Below are 27,099 nucleotides of genomic sequence, written 5' to 3' on the forward strand. Positions count from 1 at the left end.
GGTAGCAGACAAATGCCCGACGTCTATCGTGCAAATGAGCTTCAACCTGGTCTCTTGACTTTTCACCTGGTTAACCAAACTCGACTCAACTGGCGTGTCCACCGGGCCGTGTTTGACTTTGCATCGGTGTTCGGGTGGCGGGATTTCGTTTGTGCCGAGATTTGCTACCGGTGTTGTATTGAACTTTATTGCACAGCACTGCACCGTGTGGATAGCCCAACGGCCGACTGGGAAACGTGTCCAGATTCACTCTTTGGAGGAGACGGCAGCTCCACAGAGCCAGAGGCAAAGACACAATCCACACACGGAGAGCAACGCAAGGAGCGGAGACAGCCAACTCACTTTATTCTGAATGTGACTCTCACATCGCCAGTGCAAACGCAATCCGACCAGCATCACACACCCTGTCCAATCAACACCCGCAATCGGCGTCATCAACAATTCACCGAGGACTCCGCGGTTATTGCACCAGAGAGTGGGGGGCCCTCAAACACGGGGGGCGGAGGGGGGGGGCAGAGGGGGGCATGGCCTTCACAGTGCCAGCCGCGCAGTGGCCCCCACCGTATCCACTGCATAGCCTGCACACGGCACAGCACACCACACAGCACAGTGCTTACCACCTGGCATAGTACACAGCACAGGGCAAAGTGCGCTGCATAGCACGCGATGCACTGCATAGTACACGGCATAGTACACGGCATAGTACACAGCATAGCAGACATCACAGCATGCAGCAAAGCAGGTTCCGATATCGCAGCACGCTCGACCACGCTGCTCCCATGCACCTGCCAGGCGTGCGGAGAGCACGTGTATCAGCATAATGGGGAGTCCAGGATGAGTGCGAGGCCTTTGTTAGCGGTGAGCGACTGGCGAGTGTAAAATGGTGGAAATATGGTTGTGGTGTGGTTCGTGTTCCTTACCGGTTGGCGAGGGCGTGAATGTTGAGGTCGGCTCGGCCTGGGCTCTGTTCGTAAGAAAATGAGTGCAGAGAGTTGAAACGGGGCAGGGCTCATCATATCAACACAATGGATCATCATACAATCACCATATCACCACCACCATCATCATACAATCATAATACCAACACAAGACATCGTCATACCATCATAAGGGAAAGGTGCACGGCACAGGAAGCCTCCTGATTGGCTACCTGTTTTCCAGCTGTGCACGCCTTGCGATGTGAGCCCTGACAGCCGATTGGATGAGAACGATGGCTGGGTCTGCCCCCTCCTCTGCGGCGTGGCCGGGGCCCTGGAAGAGAGGAGGAGCGGACCGTGCGTGAGGGACCCTCCTCTCATGCCTGCACGTCGCAGCCAATGACAGCGCGTTGACTCTGGACACAACCGGCAGTGGTAGAGCGGCGGCTCGCAATCGTAAGGCTGCGAGTTCACATCCTGGTTATGGGTTGACTCAGCCCATCATCCTTCTGGGGTCGATACAATAAGTACCACTTTGTGGGTAAGCCGACAGTGAATCGCCATACAGATATACTCACCCCTGCCACCAGTGGCTCAGGGCTGTAAACGGGAGATGAGCACCAATGCCTCAATGCTCATTTGGAGATCACTTCGACTGAGATTACGAAATCGGAGCATGCAAGGCCTCCACTTGCTGAGCACGTGGTGGGCAGAGGCCATCGGGGAGGCCCGTGGCCCTTGGACGCATCGGCGTCCCACGCGCTCGTGGGTCTCCTCGTGCACAACGGGATATCATCCTGCGGTCAGAATGGCCGCGAGGGTCTCGTGCGTGCCGGCGTGTCGCACGCAGAGCGGTGGAGCAGCGGTTATAGTGTGTGCTGCGCTGTGAACTCAGCGACCCGAGATAGAGTTCCACTCGCGGCCAACAAAACGGATGATTATCTTAACCAGTCTTGGGCCTCCCCTAGGTTGACTCAGCCTGAAACGAGTGCCTGGTGCAGTGTGTAAACATTACACGAGGCATGAAAAGGCCGGGAAGTGCGGTTCTGGCCACAACAGCCCCTCGTGTGCCGTGCTGGCCTTCATAGGTGCAGCTCGCTAAAGGCTACACGGGGGACCTTTGTCTTTGTGTCTCTGCATAGATAAGAGGTGTTTGTGCCGCTACCTGCTCAATGAGGAGGCGGCGTCGAGTTCCGTGGCTTCGCATCACAGACTGGATCAGCTGTGCTGCCTAATGCGCACACACACATGGCATGAGTGTACATGCAAGGCACGGACACACAAGACATTAACACACACACGGAATGTGTGTACACACAAACTGTATGCACACACACTGTATGCACACACACACTCACCTCGTCGATCTCGTCACTCTTCTCCTGCAACACAAAGCGAGAGCCATGCATGAGTAATGCACACCCCCAGCTCCACCCGCGCCTCACTCCCACCCGCGCCTCACTCCCACCCACCCCTCACTCCCACCCACGCCTCACTCCCACCCGCGCCTCACTCCCACCCACACCTCACTCCCACCCACGCCTCACTGCCACCCGCGCCTCACTCCCACCCACGCCTCACTCCCACCCACGCCTCACTCCCACCCGCGCCTCACTCCCACCCACCCCTCACTCCCACCCACGCCTCACTCCCACCCGCGCCTCACTCCCACCCACCCCTCACTCCCACCCACGCCTCACTCCCACCCGCGCCTCACTCCCACCCCACGCCTCACTCCCACCACGCCTCACTCCCACCCGCGCCTCACTCCCACCCACCCCTCACTCCCACCCACGCCTCACTGCCACCCGCGCCTCACTCCCACCCACGCCTCACTCCCACCCACGCCTCACTCCCACCCGCGCCTCACTCCCACCCACCCCTCACTCCCACCCACCCCTCACTCCCACCCACGCCTCACTCCCACCCGCGCCTCACTCCCACCCACACCTCACTCCCACCCACGCCTCACTCCCACCCGCGCCTCACTCCCACCCCGCACCTCACTCCCACCCACCCCTCACTCCCACCCACCCCTCACTCCCACCCACGCCTCACTCCCACCCGCACCTCACTCCCACCCACCCCTCACTCCCACCCACCCCTCACTCCCACCCACGCCTCACTCCACCCGCGCCTCACTCCCACCCACGCCTCACTCCCACCCACGCCTCACTCCCACCCACGCCTCACTCCCACCCGCGCCTCACTCCCACCCGCGCCTCACTCCCACCCACGCCTCACTCCCACCCGCGCCTCACTCCCACCCACGTCTCACTCCCACCCGCACCTCACTCCCACCCGCGCCTCACTCCCACCCGCGCCTCACTCCCACCCGCGCCTCACTCCCACCCGCGCCTCACTCCCACCCACGTCTCACTCCCACCCGCACCTCACTCCCACCCGCACCTCACTCCCACCCACACCTCACTCCCACCCGCGCCTCACTCCCACCCGCACCTCACTCCCACCCGCACCTCACTCCCACCCACGCCTTACTCCCACCCGTGCCTCACTCCCACCCACGCCTCACTCCCACCCACACCTCACTCCCACCCGCGCCTCACTCCCACCCACGCCTCACTCCCACCCACGTCTCACTCCCACCCACGCCTCACTCCCACCCGCGCCTCACTCCCACCCGCGCCTCACTCCCACCCGCGCCTCACTCCCACCCGCGCCTCACTCCCACTCACACCTCACTCCCACCCACGCCTCACTCCTACCCACGCCTCACTCCCACCCACACCTCACTCCCACCCACGCCTCACTCCCACCCACGCCTCACTCCCACCCGCGCCTCACTCCCACCCGCGCCTCACTCCCACCCGCGCCTCACTCCCACCCGCGCCTCACTCCCACTCGCGCCTCACTCCCACCCGCGCCTCACTCCCACCCACGTCTCACTCCCACCCACGCCTCACTCCCACCCGCGCCTCACTCCCACCCACGTCTCACTCCCACCCACGCCTCACTCCCACCCACGCCTCACTCCCACCCACGCCTCACTCCCACGCGCGCCTCACTCCCACCCGCGCCTCACTCCCACCCGCGCCTCACTCCCACCCGCGCCTCACTCCCACCCGCGCCTCACTCCCACCCGCGCCTCACTCCCACCCGCGCCTCACTCCCACCCGCGCCTCACTCCCACCCGCGTCTCACTCCCACCCACGCCTCACTCCCACCCGCGCCTCACTCCCACCCGCGCCTCACTCCCACCCGCGCCTCACTCCCACCCGCGCCTCACTCCCACCCGCGCCTCACTCCCACCCGCGCCTCACTCCCACCCGCGCCTCACTCCCACCCACGCCTCACTCCCACCCACGCCTCACTCCCACCCGCGTCTCACTCCCACCCACACCTCACTCCCACCCGCGCCTCACTCCCACCCGCGCCTCACTCCCACCCACACCTCACTCCCACCCGCGCCTCACTCCCACCCGCACCTCACTCCCACCCACGCCTCACTCCCACCCACGCCTCACTCCCACCCGTGCCTCACTCCCACCCACGCCTCACTCTCACCCACGCCTCACTCCCACCCACACCTCACTCCCACCCACGCCTCACTCCCACCCACGCCTCACTCCCACCCGCGCCTCACTCCCACCCACACCTCACTCCCACCCGTGCCTCACTCCCACCCGTGCCTCACTCCCACCCGCACCTCACTCCCACCCACGCCTCACTCCCACCCACGCCTCACTCCCACCCGTGCCTCACTCCCACCCACGCCTCACTCTCACCCACGCCTCACTCCCACCCACACCTCACTCCCACCCACGCCTCACTCCCACCCACGCCTCACTCCCAGCCGCGCCTCACTCCCCCCCGCGCCTCACTCCCACCCGCGCCTCACTCCCACCCACGCCTCACTCCCACCCGCGCCTCACTCCCACCCACGTCTCACTCCCACCCACGCCTCACTCCCACCCACGCCTCACTCCCACCCGCGCCTCACTGCCACCCGCGCCTCACTCCCACCCACGTCTCACTGCCACCCGCGCCTCACTCCCACCCGCGCCTCACTGCCACCCGCGCCTCACTCCCACCCACGTCTCACTCCCACCCGCGCCTCACTCCCACCCACGCCTCACTCCCACCCGCGCCTCACTCCCACCCGCGCCTCACTCCCACCCGCATCTCACTCCCACCCGCGCCTCACTCCCACCCGCGCCTCACTCCCACCCGCATCTCACTCCCACCCACGCCTCACTCTCACCCGTGCCTCACTCCCACCCACGCCTCACTCCCACCCGCGCCTCACTGCCACCCGCGCCTCACTCCCACCCGCATCTCACTCCCACCCACGCCTCACTCCCACCCACGCCTCACTCCCACCCACGCCTCACTGCCACCCGCGCCTCACTCCCACCCACGCCTCACTCCCACCCGCGCCTCACTCCCACCCACGCCTCACTCCCACCCACATCTCACTCCCACCCACGCCTCACTCCCACCCACGCCTCACTCCCACCCGCGCCTCACTCCCACCCGCGCCTCACTGCCACCCGCGCCTCACTCCCACCCACCCCTCACTCCCACCCGCACCTCACTCCCACCCACGCCTCACTCCCACCCGCTCCTCACTCCCACCCGCGCCTCACTCCCACCCGCGCCTCACTCCCACCCACGCCTCACTCCCACCCGCGCCTCACTCCCACCCGCGCCTCACTCCCACCCGCGCCTCACTCCCACCCGCGCCTCACTCCCACCCACCCCTCACTCCCACCCGCACCTCACTCCCACCCGCGCCTCACTCCCACCCGCGCCTCACTCCCACCCGCACCTCACTCCCACCCGCGCCTCACTCCCACCCACCCCTCACTCCCACCCGCACCTCACTCCCACCCACGCCTCACTCCCACCCACGTCTCACTCCCACCCGCACCTCACTCCCACCCACGCCTCACTCCCACCCGCGCCTCACTCCCACCCGCGCCTCACTCCCACCCGTGCCTGACTCCCACCCGCGTCTCACTCCCACCCGCGCCTCACTCCCACCCGTGCTTTACTCTGACGATGGTGCCATGGTGAGAGTGCGTCCCCCCCCTCACCGTATAACGGTGGCGTCGCCACTGCCGCTGGATTACCACGGCTGCCTCGGCTCTCCTCGCCCGCTGAGCGGCACCGCTCCGTCCTCTTCCTCGCTCGGGACTCGCCGAGCACGGCCGCGATCGGCTGCCCCTGTCCGACTTTGGAGAGCTGTGCCGCGATTGGCCGCTCGGTCTCTGCGAGTCCGTAGAGCTTTGCCTCGATTGGCCGTTGCGTCCCTGCGAGTCTGAAGAGCTGTGCCGGGATTGGCTCGCGGTGCCAGCAGTGGCGGGGCTTAGGTCGCGTTCCTGCGAGACGAACGGACCAGGGGTGATGTCGCTGTGGGGTCAGGGGGCGTGAACCTGTGAACCTGTGAATCTGTCCCCCCACCCCATTCCCTTCATGGCCTCCGCACCGTGGGTGGGACGGTGCTGCCCTCTACTGTTCGTGAACCTGAGGTCATTTGAATAAGGGCTCTCAGAGGTAACTCTGTGATATTCGCTTCCGCGGGCCGCTCCCTCACACGGAGGGAGGGCTGCACCGCTCTCGAGTGAAAAACCAAAAGTAACGTGGCGAGTGACTGTGAGCAGCAGCCATTGTGCCCCGAGCTGCGTACACACCCCTCTGTGTCTCCGCTCCTCCCCACGTCTCCGCTCCTCCTCAAGCTCCCGCTCCACACACCGCAACTTTTCCTGAAGAGCCCGGACCTCCTCTCTGTGCAAGGCCAGAGGACAGCGCGCACATGTACACGCACATACAAACACAAAGATCCCCCGTATAGCCTTAACAGACTGTCGGGGCAAGTGCCGTTAGCGAGCACCTATGAAGGCCGGAACGGTACACGAACGAGGGGGTGGGTGGCCAGCACCACGCCCGACCGCCTTTGTTTCCCCAGTGGCGATGTTTACACACCGCACCAGGTACTCATTTAAGGCTGAGTCGACCTAGGGGAGGCCCAGGACCGGTTCAGATAATCGTCACTGGTGTTAGCCGTGAGTGAATCGAACCCGGGTCGCCAGGTTCATAGCGCAGCGCGCTAACCGCTACACTTCCGCTTCCCATACACACACACACACAGACACGCACCAGCCCCTCCACACACCGCGCCTACGCGTGTCCCTGTGTCTCCTCTCACCGCATTTGCTCCTCCGCGTGCCGCACCGACAGTCGCTTATTTTCCACTTCCAGATCAGAGGTCGCCCGCCTCAGCTGCTGGATCTCCTTGCTGGCAAAGACAAAGAACCCCCATATAGCCTCAACACACTGTTGGGGCAAGTGCTGTTAGCGAGCACCTATGAGGGTTCATACGTGTGTACGTGTGTTCAAACACTTCTATACGTGTGTGTGTGTGTACGTGTGGACACATGTTTCCACGTGTGTCCATGCGTGTGTGAATACGTGTGTGGAGCGGTAGTGTAGCGGTTAGCGCGCTGCGCTATGAACCTGGCGATCCGGGTTCGATTCCCGCTCACGGCCAACACCAGTGACGATTCATAATCAACGTTTTTGGGTTTAGATCGCGTCTATTTATAAATGTGTCGTAACCCTCCACCACCCGACACGGCCAATCAGTAAAAATGTGTCACGTTGACAAAGACAAATAGTTCACTGCTTTAGCCCACCGGTGTGTTGCCAATGACTTGTACCAGTGGTGAAGTGGCTTCAACACACCGGTGGGCTAAAGCAGTGAACTATTTGTCTTTGTCAACGTGACACATTTTTACTGATTGGCCGTGTCGGGTGGTGGAGGGTTACGACACATTTATAAATAAACGCGATCTAAACCCAAAAACGTTGATTATGAATAACATTGGTCGCGAAAGCCTACGTGTTAAACTGACCAGTGACGATTATCTGAACCGGTCCTGGGCCTCCCCTAGGTCGACTCAGCCTGAAATGAGTACTTGGTGCGGTGAGTAACCATCACCACTGGGGAGACAAAGGCGGTCGGGCGTGGTGCTGGCCACCCACCCCCTCGTGTGCCGTTCCGGCCTTTATAGGTGCTCGCTAACAGCACTTGCCCCTACAGTCTGTTAAGGCTATACGGGGGATCTTTGTGTACACATGGGAAGTGGTGGCACAGTAGTTAGCGCACTTCGCATTGGCTAATATCGGTGACGATTATCTGAACCGGTCCTAGGCCTCCCCTATGGCGACTCAGCCTTAAATTAGTACCTCGTGAGGTGTGCAAACATAGCCACTGGGGAGACAAAGGTGGCCACGCGTGGTGTTGGCTACACCAACCCCCCACCGTGTGTCTGCACCGTGCCGGGCCTTCATAGGTGCTCGCAAACAGCACTTGCCCCAACCAGCGTGTGTTGGGCTACATGGGCTTTCTTTGTCTTTATCTTTGTGCACACGTACTCCCTCTGGGCGAGCTCTCCTTGCAGCGCACGCCTGTCCTCCTTGAGACGCCGCACGGCGCCGCGCAGACGCACCGCGTCCTGCCCGTCCTCGCCACCCGCACCAGCAGAACCCTGCACGCACAAAGACAAAGCCCCCCCACCCCCCACATATAGCCTTGACAGACTGTTGGAGCAAGTGCTGTTAGCAAGCACCTATGAAAGCTGGCCAGCACCATGCCCGAGTCGCCCTCGGGCAGGCAGGCTGAGGACCAGTTCAATATTCGTCACGATGTTGGCTATGGTTGGCCAGGTTCAAGGCGCACTGCACTAACCACTGCGGCACCGCTCCATTTGGAGACCAATACCAATACTAACAACCGCCATTCGTCTCTAAGTGGCGGTGACATGACCACGGCGCTTGTGCCAGGCTATGTGCAAGTTAAGGCCACGTGAACGGTCAAACGACCGCTGGTAGGAGGTCACGGGACAGACCCAGGTGGCACGGGTTGCCTGACTGAGATGACTGGCTGCTACACCACCTGTGCCCTCTACTGTGCCAACTTGTTGTGCATTGCTCCTCTGCCGTCTGTTGTTGCTGGAGGGCGACTGCCTCCAACTGCCCAGTAGCATCCTTCATGAGCCTCCTCCCCAGAGGCCGATTTTAACACCACTGGTACAAGTCATTGGCAAGTTCACTCAGTGTTGGACCAACACCATGTGAGACGAGGCTCTAAGAAAAACTGTCTCGGGTGTGGACCAATCAATTTCAAGGACAGTGCATACATTATCAGAGTTGTGTTTTTTGTTTGCATTCCGACCGCAGGTATTGTGGTCAACGCAATCATGACTCCTTGTAAAAAAGGTGTCAGTTTTGTTGCCAGATAAAAGGGTAAAAAAACAATTATCATATTTTGCTACTGGCACAGGAGGTTCCAATGGTGCAGATTGAAATTCCTCTGATACAGCCATCAAAGACACACGCACACAGATACACACACACACACACGTGATGTCTGGCAATGACCGAGGTGACCAAGAACCCTGTTCAACCACCCGGAATGAAGATTGCGGTGAGTGCAGAATGTTTAGTAAGGAGAGTGTGGTGAGCACGGTGAGCACGGTGAGTGTGGGGTCACCTCCTCCAGCGCTGCCGTGCGGCGAGCCGATACGGTGCGGTTCCCAGCTTCGCGTTGCACTGAAACAACAACAACATTAACAACAATCAAGACAACCAGTGATGTAGTGCTGAGCAGTGCTGGGTGGCGCTAAGTGGTGCTGAGTGGTGCTGGGGTTGTACTGGGTGGTGCAGAGTGTTGCCGGTGGTGCCGGGTGGTGCCGGGTGGTGCTGGCCTGACCGGGCTGCTGCTGCTGCGGTGCGGTGGTGCCACTGGTCCCCGTGTGTGGCGGTGCTGGCGGTGGTACTGGCGGTGGAGCTGCGTGTGCGACGCTGAGCTCGGAGCGCAGTCGGGCGTTGTCCTGCTGCACCAGCGCGTGCTTCTCCGAGAGGCGGCGCAGCGCGGCACCCAACGCCTTCTCCTTGTGCCGACCTGCAGCGCCTCCTTCCCTACTGCAACCAACACAAGCAATCGATACCATGGCAACAATGCCACGGTAACCAATACCACTGCCATTGCTCATCAATAAACACAACCACAACAACTGCAAGGTTGCATTTAGTGTTGAAAGATTAGCAGGAATGTACGAACTTGTCGACTTTGTTTACATTTATTTTTAGCTACTTGCATACTTGGTTACTCGCTTACTCTTTAACTTGCTGACTCGCCCCTCCTGGACATCTGTGAAAAAGAGCTTCATATCTTATCGGATTCCTCTCCAGTCTAAATAAAGACTGATTCTGACACCCAATAACAACAATTACAACGACCACAACTAAATCAAGTTCCAGTTCATTTATTAGGTATAGCCCTGTGAGCCATTCGGCTCTTGAATCGGGTGCAACCGCAACAAACAAAAAACAAAAACACGAACAAAAAACATCTTAAAGTGAATATGTGACTAAGTGCAAACAGAAAATCCAAGAAAAGACAGCAAAATATTGCAGAAAAAAAACCGTACACCAACTCTGTGTGCAAAAATCCCAGTGGGATGCAAGTCAAACAACAACAACCACAAGACAACTTAGATTAAGGCCATCAGTCTAACTCTGTACTACAACAAACAAACATGGCTAAACCAATAAATAATTACGACAAGCCCATCAACGACAATAACTACAATAACTCAACAACAACAATCACTGCAACCACCAGCACCGCGACCGCCAAAACTACGATCCAGAGGACCACGCGCTGCGTGCGTCCATCTCGCCACGTCGCCCACTGTGCGTACCTCGCTGGGGTCGGAGCCACGGCAGCAAGCGCCTCCCTCAACCGGTCGATCTGCAGAGAGAGGGGCACCGATCCTCACCCATCCTCACCACCATCATCATCCTAACCAACATCACCACCACCAGCATCCTCACCACCTTCTTCCTCGTCATCTTAACCACCATCACCAGCATGTTCATCTTCACCAATGATCATCCGTGTACTCTTAAGAGACTTTAGGAGCAAGTTCTGTTAGCGAGCACTAATGAAGGCAAGCATGGCACACGATGGGGTGGGTGGCCAGCACCACGCCCAGCTGCCGTTTTCTCCATAGTGGCGATGTTTACACACCGCACCAGGTACTCATTTGAGCCCGAGTGGACCTAGGGGAGGCCCAAGACCGATTCAAATAATCGTCACTGGTGTTGACCGTGAGCGGGAATTGAACTCGGGTTGCCGGGTTTGTAGCGCAGCGCGCTAACCGCTGCACTACCGCTCCCCACACCAGCAACCTCAACACCATTGGAGGGAGAAAACAAAGAGAGACAGAGTGAAGGAGAGGGAGGGAGAAGGAGGAAGATTTCAAGGTGTCAGAGCCTTTAAGTCGATGTTTAATCCCGTGCTGCTGAATGAAGCCCTCTAATTCTTTAAATTAATTGGTAGATAAATTGTTTATTTGTGCAAGAAAATGAGGGAGGGAGGGACCTCCAGTAGGTAGGTCTCCGCTGCGACGCGCATCTCCTCCAGGCTGGTACAGCGCACATCCTCCCGCAGACGCCTGGGTCACGCACATCCAGCATATGCACATCCAGCACACACATGGGCAAAGACACATGCATGTGCACCACACAGGTGCAAGGGAGGCGGGAAGAGAAGTGGGCGGGAGTGGGGGGGTGGGTGTAGGGGGGTGGTATGAGGTAGGAGGGGTGCAGGAGGAAGGGGATCAAGTTTCAAGTTGATTTTGTGTAACCAGGTGAGAACTATAGAAACCAGCATAGATTCCCATTTGCAAAAGTGACCTGGGTTACTACAATGACAAAAGCAATAGCATAACTTAATTCTAGATTTGAAGCTTTCGTGACTGCAAGAATTCATATTCTTAGGTTTTTTCGGTAAAGTCACGTAGGTACAAAATTAAAATTAATAAAAGTAAAATAAAAATAAAATAAAAATCACGACGTTTCGGAGGCAACACAAGCTTCCGTCTTCAGGTGGAACCGTCGCAGCACGATAGCTGTATCAAGTATTTAACTTTTATTAATTTAATTAAAAAATTTTACCTACGTGACTTTACCGAAAAAACCTAAGAATAACAATAGCATAACAACAAGTTCAGCAATGAAGCAGATATAAATCACAGAGGAGCTGAGTGGAGAGGATGGTGGGAAGGAGGGAGGGACGGGGAGGGTGGTGGCTGGTGTAGGGAGGAGGAGGAGGAGGCGGTGGTGGCCGTGGCGATGTTACTCACGTCAGCGCCGTGTCCTTCTCCCTGCACTGCTGCTCCAGCTTGAGCACCCTCTGCTTGAGGCCGTTAATCACCTGGGAGACCGACAGACGGGGAGGGAGAGGGGGCAGGCGAGGTGACACTCGGCCACTCGAGCGGGGCCACCGTCTGAGTGCGACTGAATGGTTTCGTTAATTGGGCACGATGCGTCTGGCAGCCTCACCGCTCCGGACTCCCTCTTGCGGTCACCCAGGCTGCGGGTGAACTCCGACCCCTGGTCGTCACACACGGCACACTTGTCAGTGGAGGTGTGGGCACCCGCAGGTACACACGTGTGCGCGTGTGTACCTGCAGGTGTGTGTTACGTGTGTTTGTGCATGTGATTGTGTGTGTGTGTGTGGGGAGCGGTAGTGTAGCGGTTAGCGCGCTGCGCTATGAACCTGGCGACCCGGGTTCGATTCCCGCTCACGGCCAACACCAGTGACGATTATCTGAACCGGTCCTGGGCCTCCCCTAGGTCGACTCAGCCTTAAATGAGTACCTGGTGCGGTGTGTAAACATCGCCACTAGGGAGACAAAGGCGGTCGGGCGTGGTGCTGACAACCCACCCCCTCGTGTACCGTTCCGGCCTTCATAGGTGCTCGCTAACAGCACTTGCCCCTACAGTCTGTTCAGGCTATACGGGGGATCTTTGTCATCTTTATGTGTGTACACACAGGCACGTGTGTGTCTGTGTATAGTTGTCTGTGTGTGTCTGTGGTTAAAACACAGCAATTTGGCAATGGGGAGCACAGGTGGTGCATCTGTTAATCATCTCAGTCAGTCAACCCACAGCACCTGGGTCTGTCCCATGAGATCCTGCCAGCAGCGAGCCTTGCACACTTCATGTGACAGCCTCAGAGTGCACCTAGCCTGGCACAAGCATCGTGGTGACACCCCTGGCAGATGGCAGCTGTTGTTGTTTGTATCTCTGTGTGGATGCGTCTTATAATTGTGTCTCCCTCTCTCCTTCTCCCCGTCTCCCTCTCTGTGCACGCGTCACCGAGTCTCCTCCAGACCTGCGCTTGCGGCATCAGCAGCTGCTCCAGCTGCTTGTCCTTGCGTGCCCCCTCGGCCTCGAGGCGCCGGGCTCGCGTGCGCATCGTCTCCAGCGCCGCGCGCTCAGCTGTCAGTGCCTTCTTCAGCTCCAGGATCTCGTCGTACATCGCCTCGCGCTCCTTGTAGTCGGGGGTTCCGGGCACGTAGCCTGCGCACACGCACGCACACACACATGCACTCATCCCTATAGGGCCTTCTAAGTCTCACCCTGGCCTCTCAGAGGCAGATAGGCAATCATACAGACATACAAACACTTGCACACAAACATACATACATGTAGACACCACACCACACTCACAGTTTGTATCACACAAAGACAGACAGGCAGTATGACGGTGTCACGACGGTGGTGTGGTAACAACAGTACGGCCGTGGTGCCCACCGGTGTGGGAAGAGCGTGCGTGCCGGGGCCTTGTCATGCCCAGCGCCTCTTTCAGGTAGTCGGGGACTCCGCTCCCATTGCCCCCCGCGCTCTCGAAGCCCGGCCTCTTCAGGGACTGAGTGAGCCCTGCGTGCGTCACACGTGCGCACACGTCACAATCGCTGTCACGCGCGGTGCAGTCTGTGGGAACGACGGGCTGGTGGCAATGCCAGCCAGGGGTTAGTGTGGAGGAGGGTTAGCCGAGGGATTGAGACTAACAGTTGGACTCAGATCTGGACGAGCAGGTAGACTAGCAGGTAGACTAGGGTAAGGACTATCAGATGGACAAGCAGGGGAACTAGCAGGTGGACTAGTAAGGGGCCGGCTCACCATTGCCCTGGCGGAGTGAGTGCAGCCACATCTGTCGTGGTGTCCGGGTCCCCATGGGCTCGGCGTACGCGGTGACCGAGCCGGTGAGTGAGCGCCAGGCGCCGCCACGAGGGACTCCACCCTCATAAGGGGACTCTGAACCACAACAACAACAACGACCACTGCAGCAACACAAGACACGCCTCGCTACGGCGTGGCAACGGCAGAACAACAACCGCCATTTGCCACCAAGTGGAGATGATGTCACCATGGCAACTGTGCCAGGCTAGATGCATCCTGAGGCGACGTGAAGTGTGAAAGGCTCACTGCTGGAAGGGAAGTCACAGGACAGACCCAAGTATTATGGGTTGACTGCCTGAGATGATTGACAGATGCACCACCTGTGTTTTCCACTCTACCAACTTGCGTTTTATCTGCCCGGTGCTCCGTTTGTTGTTGTGAGCGTCGCTCCTCTGCCCTCCGCTGTTGTTGGAGGACGACTGCCTCTAACTGCCCAGTAGCGTCCTTCATGAGCTTCCTCCACAGAGGCCAATCTTGACACCACTTGTACCAGTCATCGGCTCATCTTTTTGGTAGACCATGCCGGGCCTGTTTAGCCCCCTCTGGTTCAGATATATAAGCCCAGGACTGGTTCATATATTTGCGACCAATGTTGGCCATGAGCAGGAATCGAACTCGTGTCACCGGTATCATAGCGCAGTGTCCTAACCACTGCGCAATCATAAACAAGGACAAAGATACACTATATAGCCCTTAATGGACTGTTGGGGCAAGTACTATTATCAAGCACCTATAAAAGCTGGTACGGCACATGAAGGGGTGGGTGGTCAGCTCCACAACTGGCCACCTTTATCTTCCAAGTGACGATGTTTACACATCGCACCAGGTACTCATTTGAGGCCGAGTCGACCTAGGAAAGGCCCAGGACCAGTTCAGATCATTTGACACTGTTATGATCGAGAATCGAACTCGGGTTGTCAGGTTCGTAGTGCAATTCACTAACCACTGCACCACCACTCCCCACAACAATCATAAACACACCCCTTCACACGTACAATCATACTCACACACGTACACAATCATACACACACTCCCATCAATGAACCAATATCTAAACCAGCCCTTGACCTCTTGGAGGTCAATGAAGTCTTAGCTCATGCAGCGTGCGATCATCCAAACTGTGGAGACAAAGGCGGCTGCTGGGCGTGGTTCTGGCCGCACCACCTCCTCATAACAAGTTCAAGTTCATTTATTAGGTATAGCCCTGCGAGCCATTCGGCTCTTGAATCGGGTGCAACAAACAAAAAACAAAAACATGAACAAGAAAACATATTAAAGTGAATATATGACTAAGTGCAAACAGAAAATCCAAGAAAAGACAGCAAAATATTGCAGAAAAAACATCGTACACCAACGCTGTGTGCAAAAATGCCAGTGGGATGCAAGTCAAACAACAACAACCACAAGACAACTTAGATTAAGGCCATCAGTCTAACTCCGTACTACAACAAACAAACATGGCCAAACCAAAAAACTTTTCGAAATTCACCAAAATAAAGCCATGAAAGCAATGAAACAGCACAATGCCGGAGGATTCTTTTGTTGTTCATACACACGGTGCCCTTGCAGAGTGAGCGTGAACCAGGCTGAGCTGCGCAGGTGAAACTTACTGGCGGACTTGGACAACTTTTTGCTTCCCTTGGTGGACTTCTTGCTCTGAAAAGTAGCAAAGGAAGAGTTCGTGGTCAGCATTCGACATCACCTACAGATAGACCGACAGGCAGTTAGAGAGATACATACAAAGACTAAGATTCCCTCTATAGCCTTAACAAACTGTTGGGGCAAGTGCTGTTAGCGAGCACCTATAAAGGCCAACACGGCGCACGAGGGGGTTGGTAGCCAACACCACGCCCGGCCGCCTTTGTCTCCCCAGTGGCGATATTTACACACGGGACCAGGTACTTATTTGAGGCTGAGTCGACCTAGGGAAGGCCCGGGACCAGTTCAGATAATCGTCACTGGTGTTGGCCATGAGCGAGAATTTAAAACGGGATGCTGGGTTCGTGGCGCAGCGTAGCACTAACCGCTACACCACCACTCCCCACGCAGACAGAGAGACACACAGGCAGACAGACACACAGGCAGAGAGACACACAGGCAGAGATACACACAGGCAGAGAGACACACAGGCAGTCAGACACACAGGCAGAGAGACACACAGGCAGAGAGACACACAAGCAGAGATACACACAGGCAGACAGACACACAGGCAGACAGACACACAGGCAGTCAGACACACAGGCAGAGAGACACACAGGCAGTTAGACACACAGGCAGTCAGACACACAGACAGACAGCCACATAGGCAGACAGACACACAGGCAGACAGATACACAGACAGACAGACACACAGGCAGAGAGATACACAGACAGACAGACACACAGGCAGACAGACACACACACAGGCAGACAGACACACACACAGGCAGACAGACACACAGGCGCACGCATACACAGACAGACACACACACAGACAGACACACACACAGACAGTCACACAGACAGACACACAGGCAGACAGACACACACAAACACACAGGCAGACACACACACAGGCAGACAGACACACAGACAGACACAGACACACACAGTCAGACAGGCAGACAGACACACAGGCAGACAGACACACAGGCAGAGAGACACACAGACAGACACACAGACAGACACACAGTCACACAGGCAGACAGACACACAGGCAGACGTGTACCTTGAGGGAGGCTCGGCGCAGGGGGGTGGCGGGGTCGGGCGAGGAGGAGCGCGAGTCGAGAGACCGCACGTCCACGTCTCCCTGCGGGCGAAAACGGCACGCGAGCCCGACTCTCACCTCGCCCTCCTGACCTCAACCATGACCTCAACCATGACCTCAACAATCACCTCGCCCTCGCCTCAACCATCGCCTCGACCATCGCCGCGACCCTCGCCTCGACCCTCACCTCGACCATCATCTCGCCCTCACCTTAACCATCACCGCGACCATCGCCTCGACCATCGCCTCGACCATCACCTCAACCATCACCTCAACCATCACCTCAACCATCACCGCAACCATCACCTCAACCATCACCTCACCCTCACCTCAACCATCACCTCAACCATCACCTCAACCATCACCTCATCCATCACCTCAACCATCACCTCAACCATCACCTCAACAATCACCTCAACCATCGCCTCAACCCTCACCTCAACCATCGCCTCAACCATCACCTCAACCATCACCTCAACCCTCACCTCAACCATCACCTCAACCATCACCTCAACCATCGCCTCAACCATCACCTCAACCATCACCTCAACCCTCACCTCAACCATCACCTCAACCATCACCTCAACCATCACCTCAACCATCACCTCAACCCTCACCTCAACCATCACCTCAACCATCACCTCAACCATCAACTCAACCATCACCTCAACCATCACTTCAACCATCACCTCAACCATCACCTCAACCATCACCTCAACCATCAACTCAACCATCACCTCAACCATCACTTCAACCATCACACTCATCACCTCAACCATCACCTCAATCATCGCCGCAACCCTCACCTCGCCCATCACCTCATCCATCACCTCAACCATCACCTCAACCATCACCTCAACCATCACTTCAACCATCACCTCAACCATCACCTCAACCCTCACCTCAACCATCACGTCAACCATCACCTCAACCATCACCTCAACCATCACCTCAACCATCAACTCAACCATCACCTCAACCATCACTTCAACCATCACCTCAACCATCACTTCAACCATCACCTCAACCATCACCTCAACCATCACCTCAACAATCACCTCAACCATCACCTCGCCTCACTCAACACACCTCGTAACTCAGCCTCTTCTCACTCTTATCTCTCCCCACTCACCCTCTCCCCTCACCGTCTCCTCGTGCACCATCCTCACCTCATCCTCACCTCTCCTCACCTCATCCTCACCTCATCCTCACCTCTCCTCACCTCAAACGCCGCTCTCCCCCCCCCACCGCTACAACTCATCACTCTCCGCGGGCCTATGCCGAGACGAAGCCTGCGCTCTTGCCTGGTCCCCCTGCCCGCCCGCGGGCCCGCCAGCCCGCCCGCGCTGCCTCAGTACCGCGTGACCCGCCGGCTCCCCGGTGCTGCTCGGCATGGCTGCGTCTCCTCTCGTCCCCGGGCGAGCAAGAAGACGAGGGGGGGAATGATGTTGATGATGGTGATGGCAGTGGGAGGGAGAGGAGAGAGAACTGGTGGAGACGGGGAGAGCGGAGAGATCGTGCTGGTGGAGAGAGTCAGAGGGAGACTGGGAGGGATGGGGGGGGGGCAGCGGGGGGGGGGGGGGGGCAGGGGGGGGCAGCGGGGGGGCAGCGGGGGGGGGGCAGGGAGCGGCAGCGACGCCGTTACCCCGGGCGAAGGTAAACAGCCCCTCCCCCTTCATGCCCCTCCCCCTCCGTGCCCCACCCCTCTATGCCCCTCCCCCTCCATGCCCCACCCCCTCCATGCCCTCCCCCTCCATGCCCCTCCCCCTCTATGCCCCTCCCCCTCTCTGCCCCTCCCCCTCCATGCCCCTCCCCCTCTATGCCCCTCCCCCTCTATGCCCCTCCCCCTCTATGCCCCTCCATGCCCCTCCCCCTCCATGCCCCTCCCCCTCCATGCCCCACCCCCTCCATGCCCCTCCCCCTCCATACCCCTCCCCTCCATGCCCCTCCCCCTCCATGCCCCTCCCCCTCCATGCCCCTCCCCCTCCATGCCCCTCCCCTCCATGCCCCTCCCCCTCCATGCCCCTCCCCCTCCATGCCCCTCCCCACGAGGGGACCCCCACGGGGGGGGCTCTACCCCGGGCAAAGGTAAACAGCCCCTCCCCCTTCATGCCCCTCCCCCTCTCTGCCCCCCCCCTCTCTGCCCCTCCCCCTCTCTGCCCCTCCCCCTCTCTGTCCCTCCCCTTCCATGCCCCTCCCCACGAGGGGACCCCCACGGGGGGGGCTCTACCCCGGGCGAAGGTAAACAGCCGGTACAATCAGCATTCAGTCCTTGTTGGACTAAATCTTCAATGATTGCAATCGTGTCAATCACAGGAAGTTTGGTAAACAAAGAGACCACGTCGAGACTAACGAGCAAATCACCTGGAGATACTAGATTTTACTTTTATTAATTTTAATGTTTTACCTACGTGACTTTACCGAAAAAACCTAAGAATATGAACACCTGGAGATAGTGAGATGTCCTTAATTAACGATACCAAGTGAGCTAAGTTGAGTACAGCGGAGGTGGTCTTACCATTGAATGGTTGTAAGGTCTCAGACAGAAATCGGGCCAGTTTGTAGGTGGGTGAGTCAATGGTGGAGACGAGAGGACGAAGGGATGTCCCTTCTTTACGGATTTTTGGTAAGCCATACAATCTGGGTGGTCTAGCAGCAGAGGGTTTTAAGGAAAACTGCCTGGTTGGTTTGATCAAAGATGTCGAATCAGTGATGATATTGTTGGTTTTCGTAACGAGGCGGTTGGTGGGAACTCTTTAATTTTGGTATAGCTGCCATCATTAAGTAGGTCCTGAATTGTGTTATTGTGTGGTTTTGTCCATGATGACTGTGGCATTGCCATTGTCGGCTGAGAGGATGACAATGTCATCTCTATTTAAAGCTTTCGTGACTGCAGGGATTCATCTTCTTGGTTCTTTCGGTAAAGTCACGTAGAAGGGAAGTAATAAAAAAATAAAAATAAAACATAATAAAATTCAGACGCTGTCTCCCCGACAGACCTGGTTTTCACCTGAGGACGGCTGCTTGCGTTGTGGCCGAAACGTCGTGAGAATTATTTTATTATGTTTTATTTTAATTATTGTATTATTTCCCTTCTACGTGACTTTACCGAAAGAACCAAGAAGATGAATCCCTGCAGTCACGAAAGCTTTAAATCGAAATTCAATGCTTCACTGTCTTCCACCCCCGCCCAAACGGCCGTGTGGCTGATGGAATGTAAATATTGTGGGTTGAACTCGTAACTAATTGGCATGTTGTTTCCGTGACAAACCTTACGAATTGGTTGTGTCGGGTGGTGGCAGGGGTTTGAACGACACATTCATATTTACGCGATCTATATCCCATAAAACCTCTATTAGGGATAATATCGGTTGCGAAAGCCTGCTTGTTAAACTAAACAATTACATCTGTGTGTGTTTCTTCTGTGGAGGGACGGACACGGGAAGGAGGCCAATTGTCGCGGACTGCCGTTGGGCTTGAGTAAGAGGTGGCAAACGCAGGAATGTCAGTGCGAGAGAAACTTTATTGGGGCCCATAGGCTCAGTCACAGTGGCGCCCGGGGTCATGGGGACGGGAGTCTAGGACCTCACATAACAAGTGGGGCAGACGGGCAGGGTCAGGGTTGGGGTTAGCGATCGTGTTAGATAGAGCTGGGGTTAGGATTAGAGATAGTGGGGCATTGAGTTAGAGGATAAGGGATATGAAGTGTTGGTGTTGTGGTTAGAGTTAGGGTTGGAGTTGGGCTGAAGGGGGTTAGGATCATACAGCTAGATTCAGGGTTAAGATCACAAGGTATGGGTTATGATTATAGGCTTAGTTGGGTAAGGATTATAAGGTTAGTTATAAGGTTAGTAAGGATTATAGGGTTTGGGTTACAGTTAAGGGGTTAGGTTTAGCGTTAGGGAGTTGTGATTATAGGGTTATGATGCGAGTCAGGGTGAGATTAGGGTTAGAGTTGGTGGAACAGGGGTGCTGACGATGACCCCCTGCCCTCACTCCCCCTCCCCTAGCGGATGAATCGCTCCATGTGGAGTCGCACGGTGGCCGCGCTGTCCATGAACTCGTGCAGGAAGCGGCACTCCATCTCCCTCTGTCGCAACGGGGTCACAGGGGCACAGGGTCATAGGGTCACTAGATTGGATAGGTCACATTTGCTGCAACGCATTCTCCTGGCGAGACTCCACGATGCCCCATAGGGAGTGTCACCGCATCTCAAGTTCAAGTTTATGTATTAGGTATAGCCCTGTGAGCCATTCGGGCTCTTGAATCGGGTGCAACCGCAACAAACACAAAACAAAAACATGAACAAGAATACATCTTATAGTGACTATGTGCAAACAGAAAATCCAAGAAAAGACAGCAAAATATTGCAGAAAAATCACTGTACACCAACACTGTGTGCAAAAATCCCAGTGGGATGCAAGTCAAACAACAACAACAACCACAAGACAACTTAGATTAAGGCCATCAGTCTAACTCTGTACTACAAACAAACATGGCCAAACCATAAAACTTTTGAAAATCACCAAAATAAAGCCATGAAAGCAATGAAACAGTGGTCATGGAACTGTGACCGAATTTTCACAATAAACGACGTAAACAACATGTACCACCAAACTCTGCAGCCATAGCTGGCTGCATGAGTCACTCCACAATAGCAGGAGCATCTGTGTGTGATCCATCAACCCTTGCTGCTGTCTCCACAGTGTTGGGTAACGCAGGACCCCCCCCCCCCCCTGCGTAGAGGAGGAGGAGGAGGAGGGGGAGGGGGGGCTCCTTGCGTCGCTCACCACGTAGTTGTGTGCGCGCTGAAGCTCAAGGCGCAGGAACTCCTCGACGGGGAGGAGGGCGTACGGTGAGCGCAGAGCGAGGAACGCGCACGCGGGAGAGCGCAGTGCGTGCACCTGCCTGGGGTGCGGGGAGAGAGAGGGGGGGTGGAAAGGTGCGGTGGGGTGGTGGTGGCGGGGAGGGGGGTGCACAAAGGTGATGTTTTTTTCTTCTTGGTTCTTTCGGTAAAGTCACGTAGAATGGAAATAATAAAATAATATAACATAATCTAATAATATAATAAAATATTCGTTGGTTCTTTCGGTAAAGTCACGTATAAAGATAAAATTATAAATGAAATAATAGCATACGACGTTTCGATTGCAACACAAGCAATCATCATCAGGTATAATGAAATAGCGACATAAACTCTAACCAGAAAACTATAGACAGACATGTAAGCAGACAGATATCACCAAGATACATAGAGAGAGCAACCCAGGTACAGAGAGGGGTGATCGTCTCTGTGGGGTGGCCTTAAATAGACAGAGGGGGGCGGAGGCAGAGAGAGGGAGGGGTTAGAGAAAAAATGTACATGTCAATGAGTACGAAGAGACGCGTAGTAAAGTACGTGACTTTACCGAAAGAACCAAAGAATAATTCCTGCAGTCACGAAAGCTCCAAAATTAATAATAAAATAATTTTAAGGTCATGTTGCGACGTTCCAAAGACTGCCAAGTACAAGCCGAGCAGGCCTAGAGTTAGCGAGCTCACCTTGGATACCAACGATTTCAAATTCAAAGCCGATTTTTGTTTTACTCGTACGATCCTATTCAATCACAGCAATAACCAATACAAAGTAACACGATTTCTCGAAGAACCTGGTTGAACATTTATCAATTATATTGAGTGATACAAAATCAAAATGGTCGCTGCCCTTCTACATGAATATTCCCTGGTGCCCCCCCTCCCCACCGTCTCACCTGCCCCCGAGACGAGCAAGGGCCTCGATGTTGACTCCCCCCCGCACCCCCCCGCAAAGTGGCAAATCATTTGATCAACCCCAGAGGGATTAGGGGGCCCCTCCGTGTGTCTCGGCGCACCTGGGATCGTCCCCAGAGACCCAGCGTCGAACCTCGAGCAGACAGAAGAAGCACCGCGCCGAGACATCGACTCCCGGCTGCTGATCCAGGCACACGAACCCGGCGGCAGCCATCTGTGCGGCGCGCAGCGATGGGCAGGGCGAGTGGGTGGTACAGGGTGTGCGTGTGTGGTACAGGGTGTGTGTGTGTGGTAAAGAGTGAGTGGGTGGTACAGGGTGTGTGTGTGTGTGGTACAGGGTGTGTGTCTGTGTGGTACAGGGTGTGCGTGTGTGGTACAGGGTGTGTGTGTGTGGTAAAGAGTGAGTGGGTGGTACAGGGTGTGTGTGTGTGTGGTACAGGGTGTGTGTCTGTGTGGTACAGGGTATGCGTGTGTGGTACAGGGTGTGCGTGTGTGGTACAGGGTGTGTGTGTGTGTGGTAAAGAGTGAGTGGGTGGTACAGGGTGTGTGTGTGGTACAGGATGTGTGTGTGTGTTACAAGGTGTGTGTGTGGTACAGGGTGTGTGTGTGGGGTACAGGGTATGTGTGGGTGGTACAGGGTGTGTGTCTGTGTGGTACAGGGTGTGTGTCTGTGTGGTACAGGGTGTGTGTCTGTGTGGTACAGGGTGTGTGTCTGTGTGGTACAGGGTGTGTGTGTGTGGTACAGGGTGTGTATCTGTGTGGTACAGGGTGTGTGTCTGTGTGGTACAGGGTGTGCGTGTGCGGTACAGGGTGTGCGTGTGTGGTACAGGGTGTGTGTGTGGTACAGGGTGTGTGTGTGTGTGTGGTACAGGATGTGTGTGTGTGGTACAGGATGTGTGTGTGTGGTACAGGGTGTGTGTGTGTGTGTGGTACAGGGTGTGTGTGTGTGTGTGTGGTACAGGGTGTGTGTGTGTGTGTGGTACAGGGTGTGTGTGTGTGTGTGGTACAGGGTGTGTGTGTGTGTGGTACAAGGTGTGTGTGTGTGTGGTACAGGGTGTGTGTGTGTGTGGTACAGGGTGTGTGTGTGTGTGTGGTACAGGGTGTGTGTGTGTGGTACAGGGTGTGTGTGTGTGTGGTACAAGGTGTGTGTGTGTGTGGTACAGGGTGTGTGTGTGTGTGGTACAGGGTGTGTTTGTATGTGGTACAGGGTGTGTGTGTGTGGTACAGGGTGTGTGTGTGTGTGGTACAAGGTGTGTGTGTGTGGTACAGGGTGTGTGTGTGTGGTACAGGGTGTGTGTGTGTGGTACAGGGTGTGTGTGTATGTGGTACAGGGTGTGTGTGTGTGGTACAAGGTGTGTGTGTGTGTGTGGTAGTGGAGAGCTGTGGGGAGCGGTGGTGCAGCGGTTAGTGCGCTGCGCTACGAACCTGGCCTTGCCGGGTACGATACCCGCTCACGGCCAACACCGGTGACGATTATCTGAACCAGTTCTGGGCCTCCCCTAGGTCGACTCAGCCTCAAACGAGTACCTGGTGCAGTGTGTAAACATTGCCACTAGGGAGACAAAGGCGGCCGAATGTGGTGCTGGCCACCCACCCCCTCGTGTGTCGTGCCGGCCTTCATAGGTGCTCGCTAACAGCACTTTCATCTACAGTCTGTTGTCTTTGTGCGTGTGGTACAGGGTGTGTGTGGTACAGGGTGTGGTACAGGGTGTGTGTGTGTGTGGTTCAAGTTGTGTATGGTACAAGGTGTGTGTGGTACAGGATGTGTGGTACAAGATGTGTGTTGTACAGGGTGTGTGTGTGGTACAAGTTGTGTGTGTGTGTGGTACCGGGTGTGTGTGTGGTACAGGGTGTGTGTGTGGTTAATGATTGTGCGTGGTACAGGGTGTGTGTGTAAGCTACAAGGTGTATGTGTGCGTGTGGTACAAGGTGTGTGTGGTACAATGTGTATGTGTGTGTGTGTGAGATACAAGGTGTGTGTGGTTCAAGGTGTGTGTGTGTATGTGGTACAGGGTCCGTGTGGTACAAGGTGTGTGTGTGTGGTACAGTGTGTGTGTCTGTGTGGTTCAAGGTGTGTGTGTATGTGGTACAGGGTGTGTGTGGTGCACGGTGTGTGTGTGTGCTACAAGGTGTATGTGTGCGTGTTGTACAAGGTGTGTGTGGTACAATGTGTATGGGTGTGTGGTTCAAGGTGTGTGTGGTTCAAGGTGTGTGTGTGTGTGTGTATGTGGTACAGGGTCCGTGTGATACACGGTGTGTGTGGAGCGGTAGCGATCAACGCGCTGCGCTACGAACCCGGTGACGAACCCGGTGACGAACCCGAGTTAGATTTCCGTTCACGGCCAACACCAACGACGATTATCCAGCCCTGGGCCCTCCCTAGGTCGACTCAACCTCAAAATAGGTGCGATGTGTAAACATCCCCACTCGGGAGACAAAGGCGGCCGGGCGTGTTTGCTGGCCACCCACTCACCCCCTCGTGTGCCGCGCCGGCCCTCCCAGGTGCCCGCTCGCCAACAGCACTTGCCCCAAAAGTTTGTCAAGGCTATACCGGGGGGGGGAGTGGGATGGTGAATCTTTGCCTTTGTGTGAGATCCACGTGCTCGTGGGATCAGCTGTGCCCGTGCTGCTCCACCCCCCACCCCCTCCCCTCTCTCCCTCTCACCTGCGCAGGGTCCCAGCCCAAATCGTGAGTCGACTCAGCGAAGCTCTCCGCTCTCCGTGACTCTTCATAGAACTCGGCCCCAGTCGCGAACTCCCGCAGGCTCAGCACGTCCATCGCCGTGCCTGCCATGACCCCCCCTGGCTCCTCCTGGCTCCCCCTCGCTCCCGCCTCGCTCTCTCGGTCGCTTTTGGCCCCGCGTGTCCCCCTCTTCTGATGACCTCTACCCACGCTCGCAGGGGCCGAATCGCTGCAATCCAGGATCCCCTCCTCGCTTGGAGATTTAAATCTCCGTGGCGGGAGTGGGGGGGAAGGGGAGCGGGATCCGGTCCGGGCAGATGCGGATCGATTAACGTGCAGATCGAGTCGACGACGCAATCCGATTTAAACGCACGACAAAGACAAAAGCACCCCTCCCCCCGTATAGCCTCTGATAGGCTGTTTGGGGCAAGTGCTGTAAATGAGGGCCGGCCTATGAATGCCGGCAATACCACGCCCGACCGCCTTTGTCTCCCCAATGTTAATGCTTACACACCGTACCGGGTGCTCTGTTAAGGCTGAGTCGACCTACACACAAAGACAAAGATCCCCTGTACAGCCTCAATAGACTGTTGGGGCGAGTGTTGTCGGTGCAGCACACGAGGGGGCAGGTAGCCAGCTCCACGCCTGGCCGCATTTGTCTCCATAGTGGCGATGTTTACACACCGCGCCAGGTCACCTAATTTGAGGCTGAGTCGACCTACGGGAGGCTAATAAGCGGCAGTCGAACACCAAACACGCTTACTGCCCTCTCTCTGGGATTCAGCTGCGGTCGCCATAGAGGGAAGTGAAGTCACGAACTTCGCATCCATGGCTGATGTTGATGTACTTTGGTGTCGCGATTTGGTGAGTCTGTGTGTGTGTGAGAGAGTGTGTGGAGCGGTAGTGTAGCGGTTTAGCTACAAACCCGGCGACCCGAGTGCGATTCCCGCTCACGGCCAACACCAGTGACGATGAATTATCTGAACCGGTCCTGGACATCCCCTAGGTCGACTCAGCCTCAAATGAGTTCCTGATTTCGTCGTGCAAACATCGGCACTCGGGAGACAAAGGCGGCCGGGTGTGGTTGCTGTCCACCCAGTCCACCAATTGTGCTCTTCCGGGCTTCATAGGTGCTCGCTAACAGCACTCGCCCCAACAGTCTTCTGCTCAAGAGAATCTTCATCATTGTCGTGGGCGAGTGCTGATCCAGACTCAGCTGTCTCGCCACCAGGGGGCGCTACGTGATCGCGTGTAAGGCGCGGGGCCGCTGGGAGCGAGAGATGCTGAGGGACGGCGAGGAAAGAGACGGAGCGATGCAATGGCCACCTGAGATGGATTGTGGAATGTCACGGACGCGTAAGAGATTGTGTGTGTGGGCCTGGGAAGGCCTTCATCCAGCAGCGGATAGACCCTGCCTTGTATTCTATCCTGACCTCACGAGGGTGGGGGGGTGGGGGGCGCGTGTGAGCGGGTGTTCTAATTAATTGCCATAATGAGCTGGTTAATCGCGCGTAGTCCCCCCGTTAGTGGCGATGTCGCATGAGCAGCGTCGCGTCTCTGCGCTCGTCCCGACAGCCCCCGGCTGGCGTTCTGGCGATGAGAGAGCGGGGAAAGGGGGGGGGGCAGGGGGGGGCAGCGGGGGGAGGGCAGCTCTCTGATTCTGTCTGTACTCGATGTCAAGACTCGCGTTGACCTTGACTTCCATTCAATAACGAAGCCGTTACCAGCGTGGAGTTAGTTTGAATGCAGGTGACATCGCGACTTGACACGCAACACGTGGGCTGTCACGTGTTGCTGTGGTCACACGCGCCGTCATTGCGGAGGCCTTGTGACGTCAACATCTGTACACGTGACTTGGTTGCATTTTACGCGTATGATGGCAATGTGTGCGGGAGCTGAAATGCCAATTTCGAGGTCTGCTGGCC

General features: G+C 56.6%; 2 protein-coding genes across 5 annotated transcripts; both read right to left on the reverse strand.

Annotated features, from left to right (window-relative positions):
* Nucleotides 1–342: 342 nt before the first annotated feature.
* IQCE (IQ motif containing E) lies at nucleotides 343–18,278 on the reverse strand. 4 transcript variants are annotated; one of them, XM_061556756.1, is made up of 21 exons: nucleotides 18,027–18,278; nucleotides 16,684–16,764; nucleotides 15,587–15,632; nucleotides 13,917–14,051; nucleotides 13,548–13,673; nucleotides 13,126–13,313; nucleotides 12,291–12,341; nucleotides 12,092–12,162; nucleotides 11,329–11,401; nucleotides 10,646–10,695; nucleotides 9,652–9,860; nucleotides 9,433–9,491; nucleotides 8,316–8,428; nucleotides 7,087–7,176; nucleotides 6,572–6,665; nucleotides 5,975–6,259; nucleotides 2,276–2,299; nucleotides 2,083–2,148; nucleotides 1,151–1,251; nucleotides 921–964; nucleotides 343–578 (listed from the first exon to the last, which is right to left on the reverse strand). In XM_061556756.1, exons 1-21 carry the CDS (start codon nucleotides 18,114–18,116, stop codon nucleotides 532–534), a joined length of 2,043 nt encoding a protein of 680 aa, XP_061412740.1. In that variant the 5' UTR covers nucleotides 18,117–18,278; the 3' UTR covers nucleotides 343–531. The 4 variants fall into 4 exon arrangements, with proteins under 4 accessions (XP_061412740.1, XP_061412755.1, XP_061412734.1 ...); XM_061556771.1 differs by having other exon boundaries at nucleotides 344–578; nucleotides 9,652–9,863; nucleotides 18,093–18,278; XM_061556750.1 differs by having other exon boundaries at nucleotides 344–578; nucleotides 9,652–9,863.
* Nucleotides 18,279–20,271: 1,993 nt separating this feature from the next.
* LOC133347836 (baculoviral IAP repeat-containing protein 5.2-like) lies at nucleotides 20,272–25,285 on the reverse strand. Its single transcript, XM_061560497.1, has 4 exons — nucleotides 25,157–25,285; nucleotides 22,593–22,705; nucleotides 21,513–21,630; nucleotides 20,272–20,812 (listed from the first exon to the last, which is right to left on the reverse strand). The coding sequence occupies exons 1-4, from the start codon at nucleotides 25,283–25,285 to the stop codon at nucleotides 20,729–20,731; spliced, it is 444 nt and encodes a 147-aa protein (XP_061416481.1). The 3' UTR covers nucleotides 20,272–20,728.
* Between the last annotated feature and the right edge of the window lie 1,814 nt (nucleotides 25,286–27,099).

Source organism: Lethenteron reissneri, chromosome 3 (assembly GCF_015708825.2).
Source record: "Lethenteron reissneri isolate LAM-NWPU_2019-01 chromosome 3, ASM1570882v1, whole genome shotgun sequence".
NCBI classification, from domain to species: domain Eukaryota; kingdom Metazoa; phylum Chordata; class Hyperoartia; order Petromyzontiformes; family Petromyzontidae; genus Lethenteron; species Lethenteron reissneri.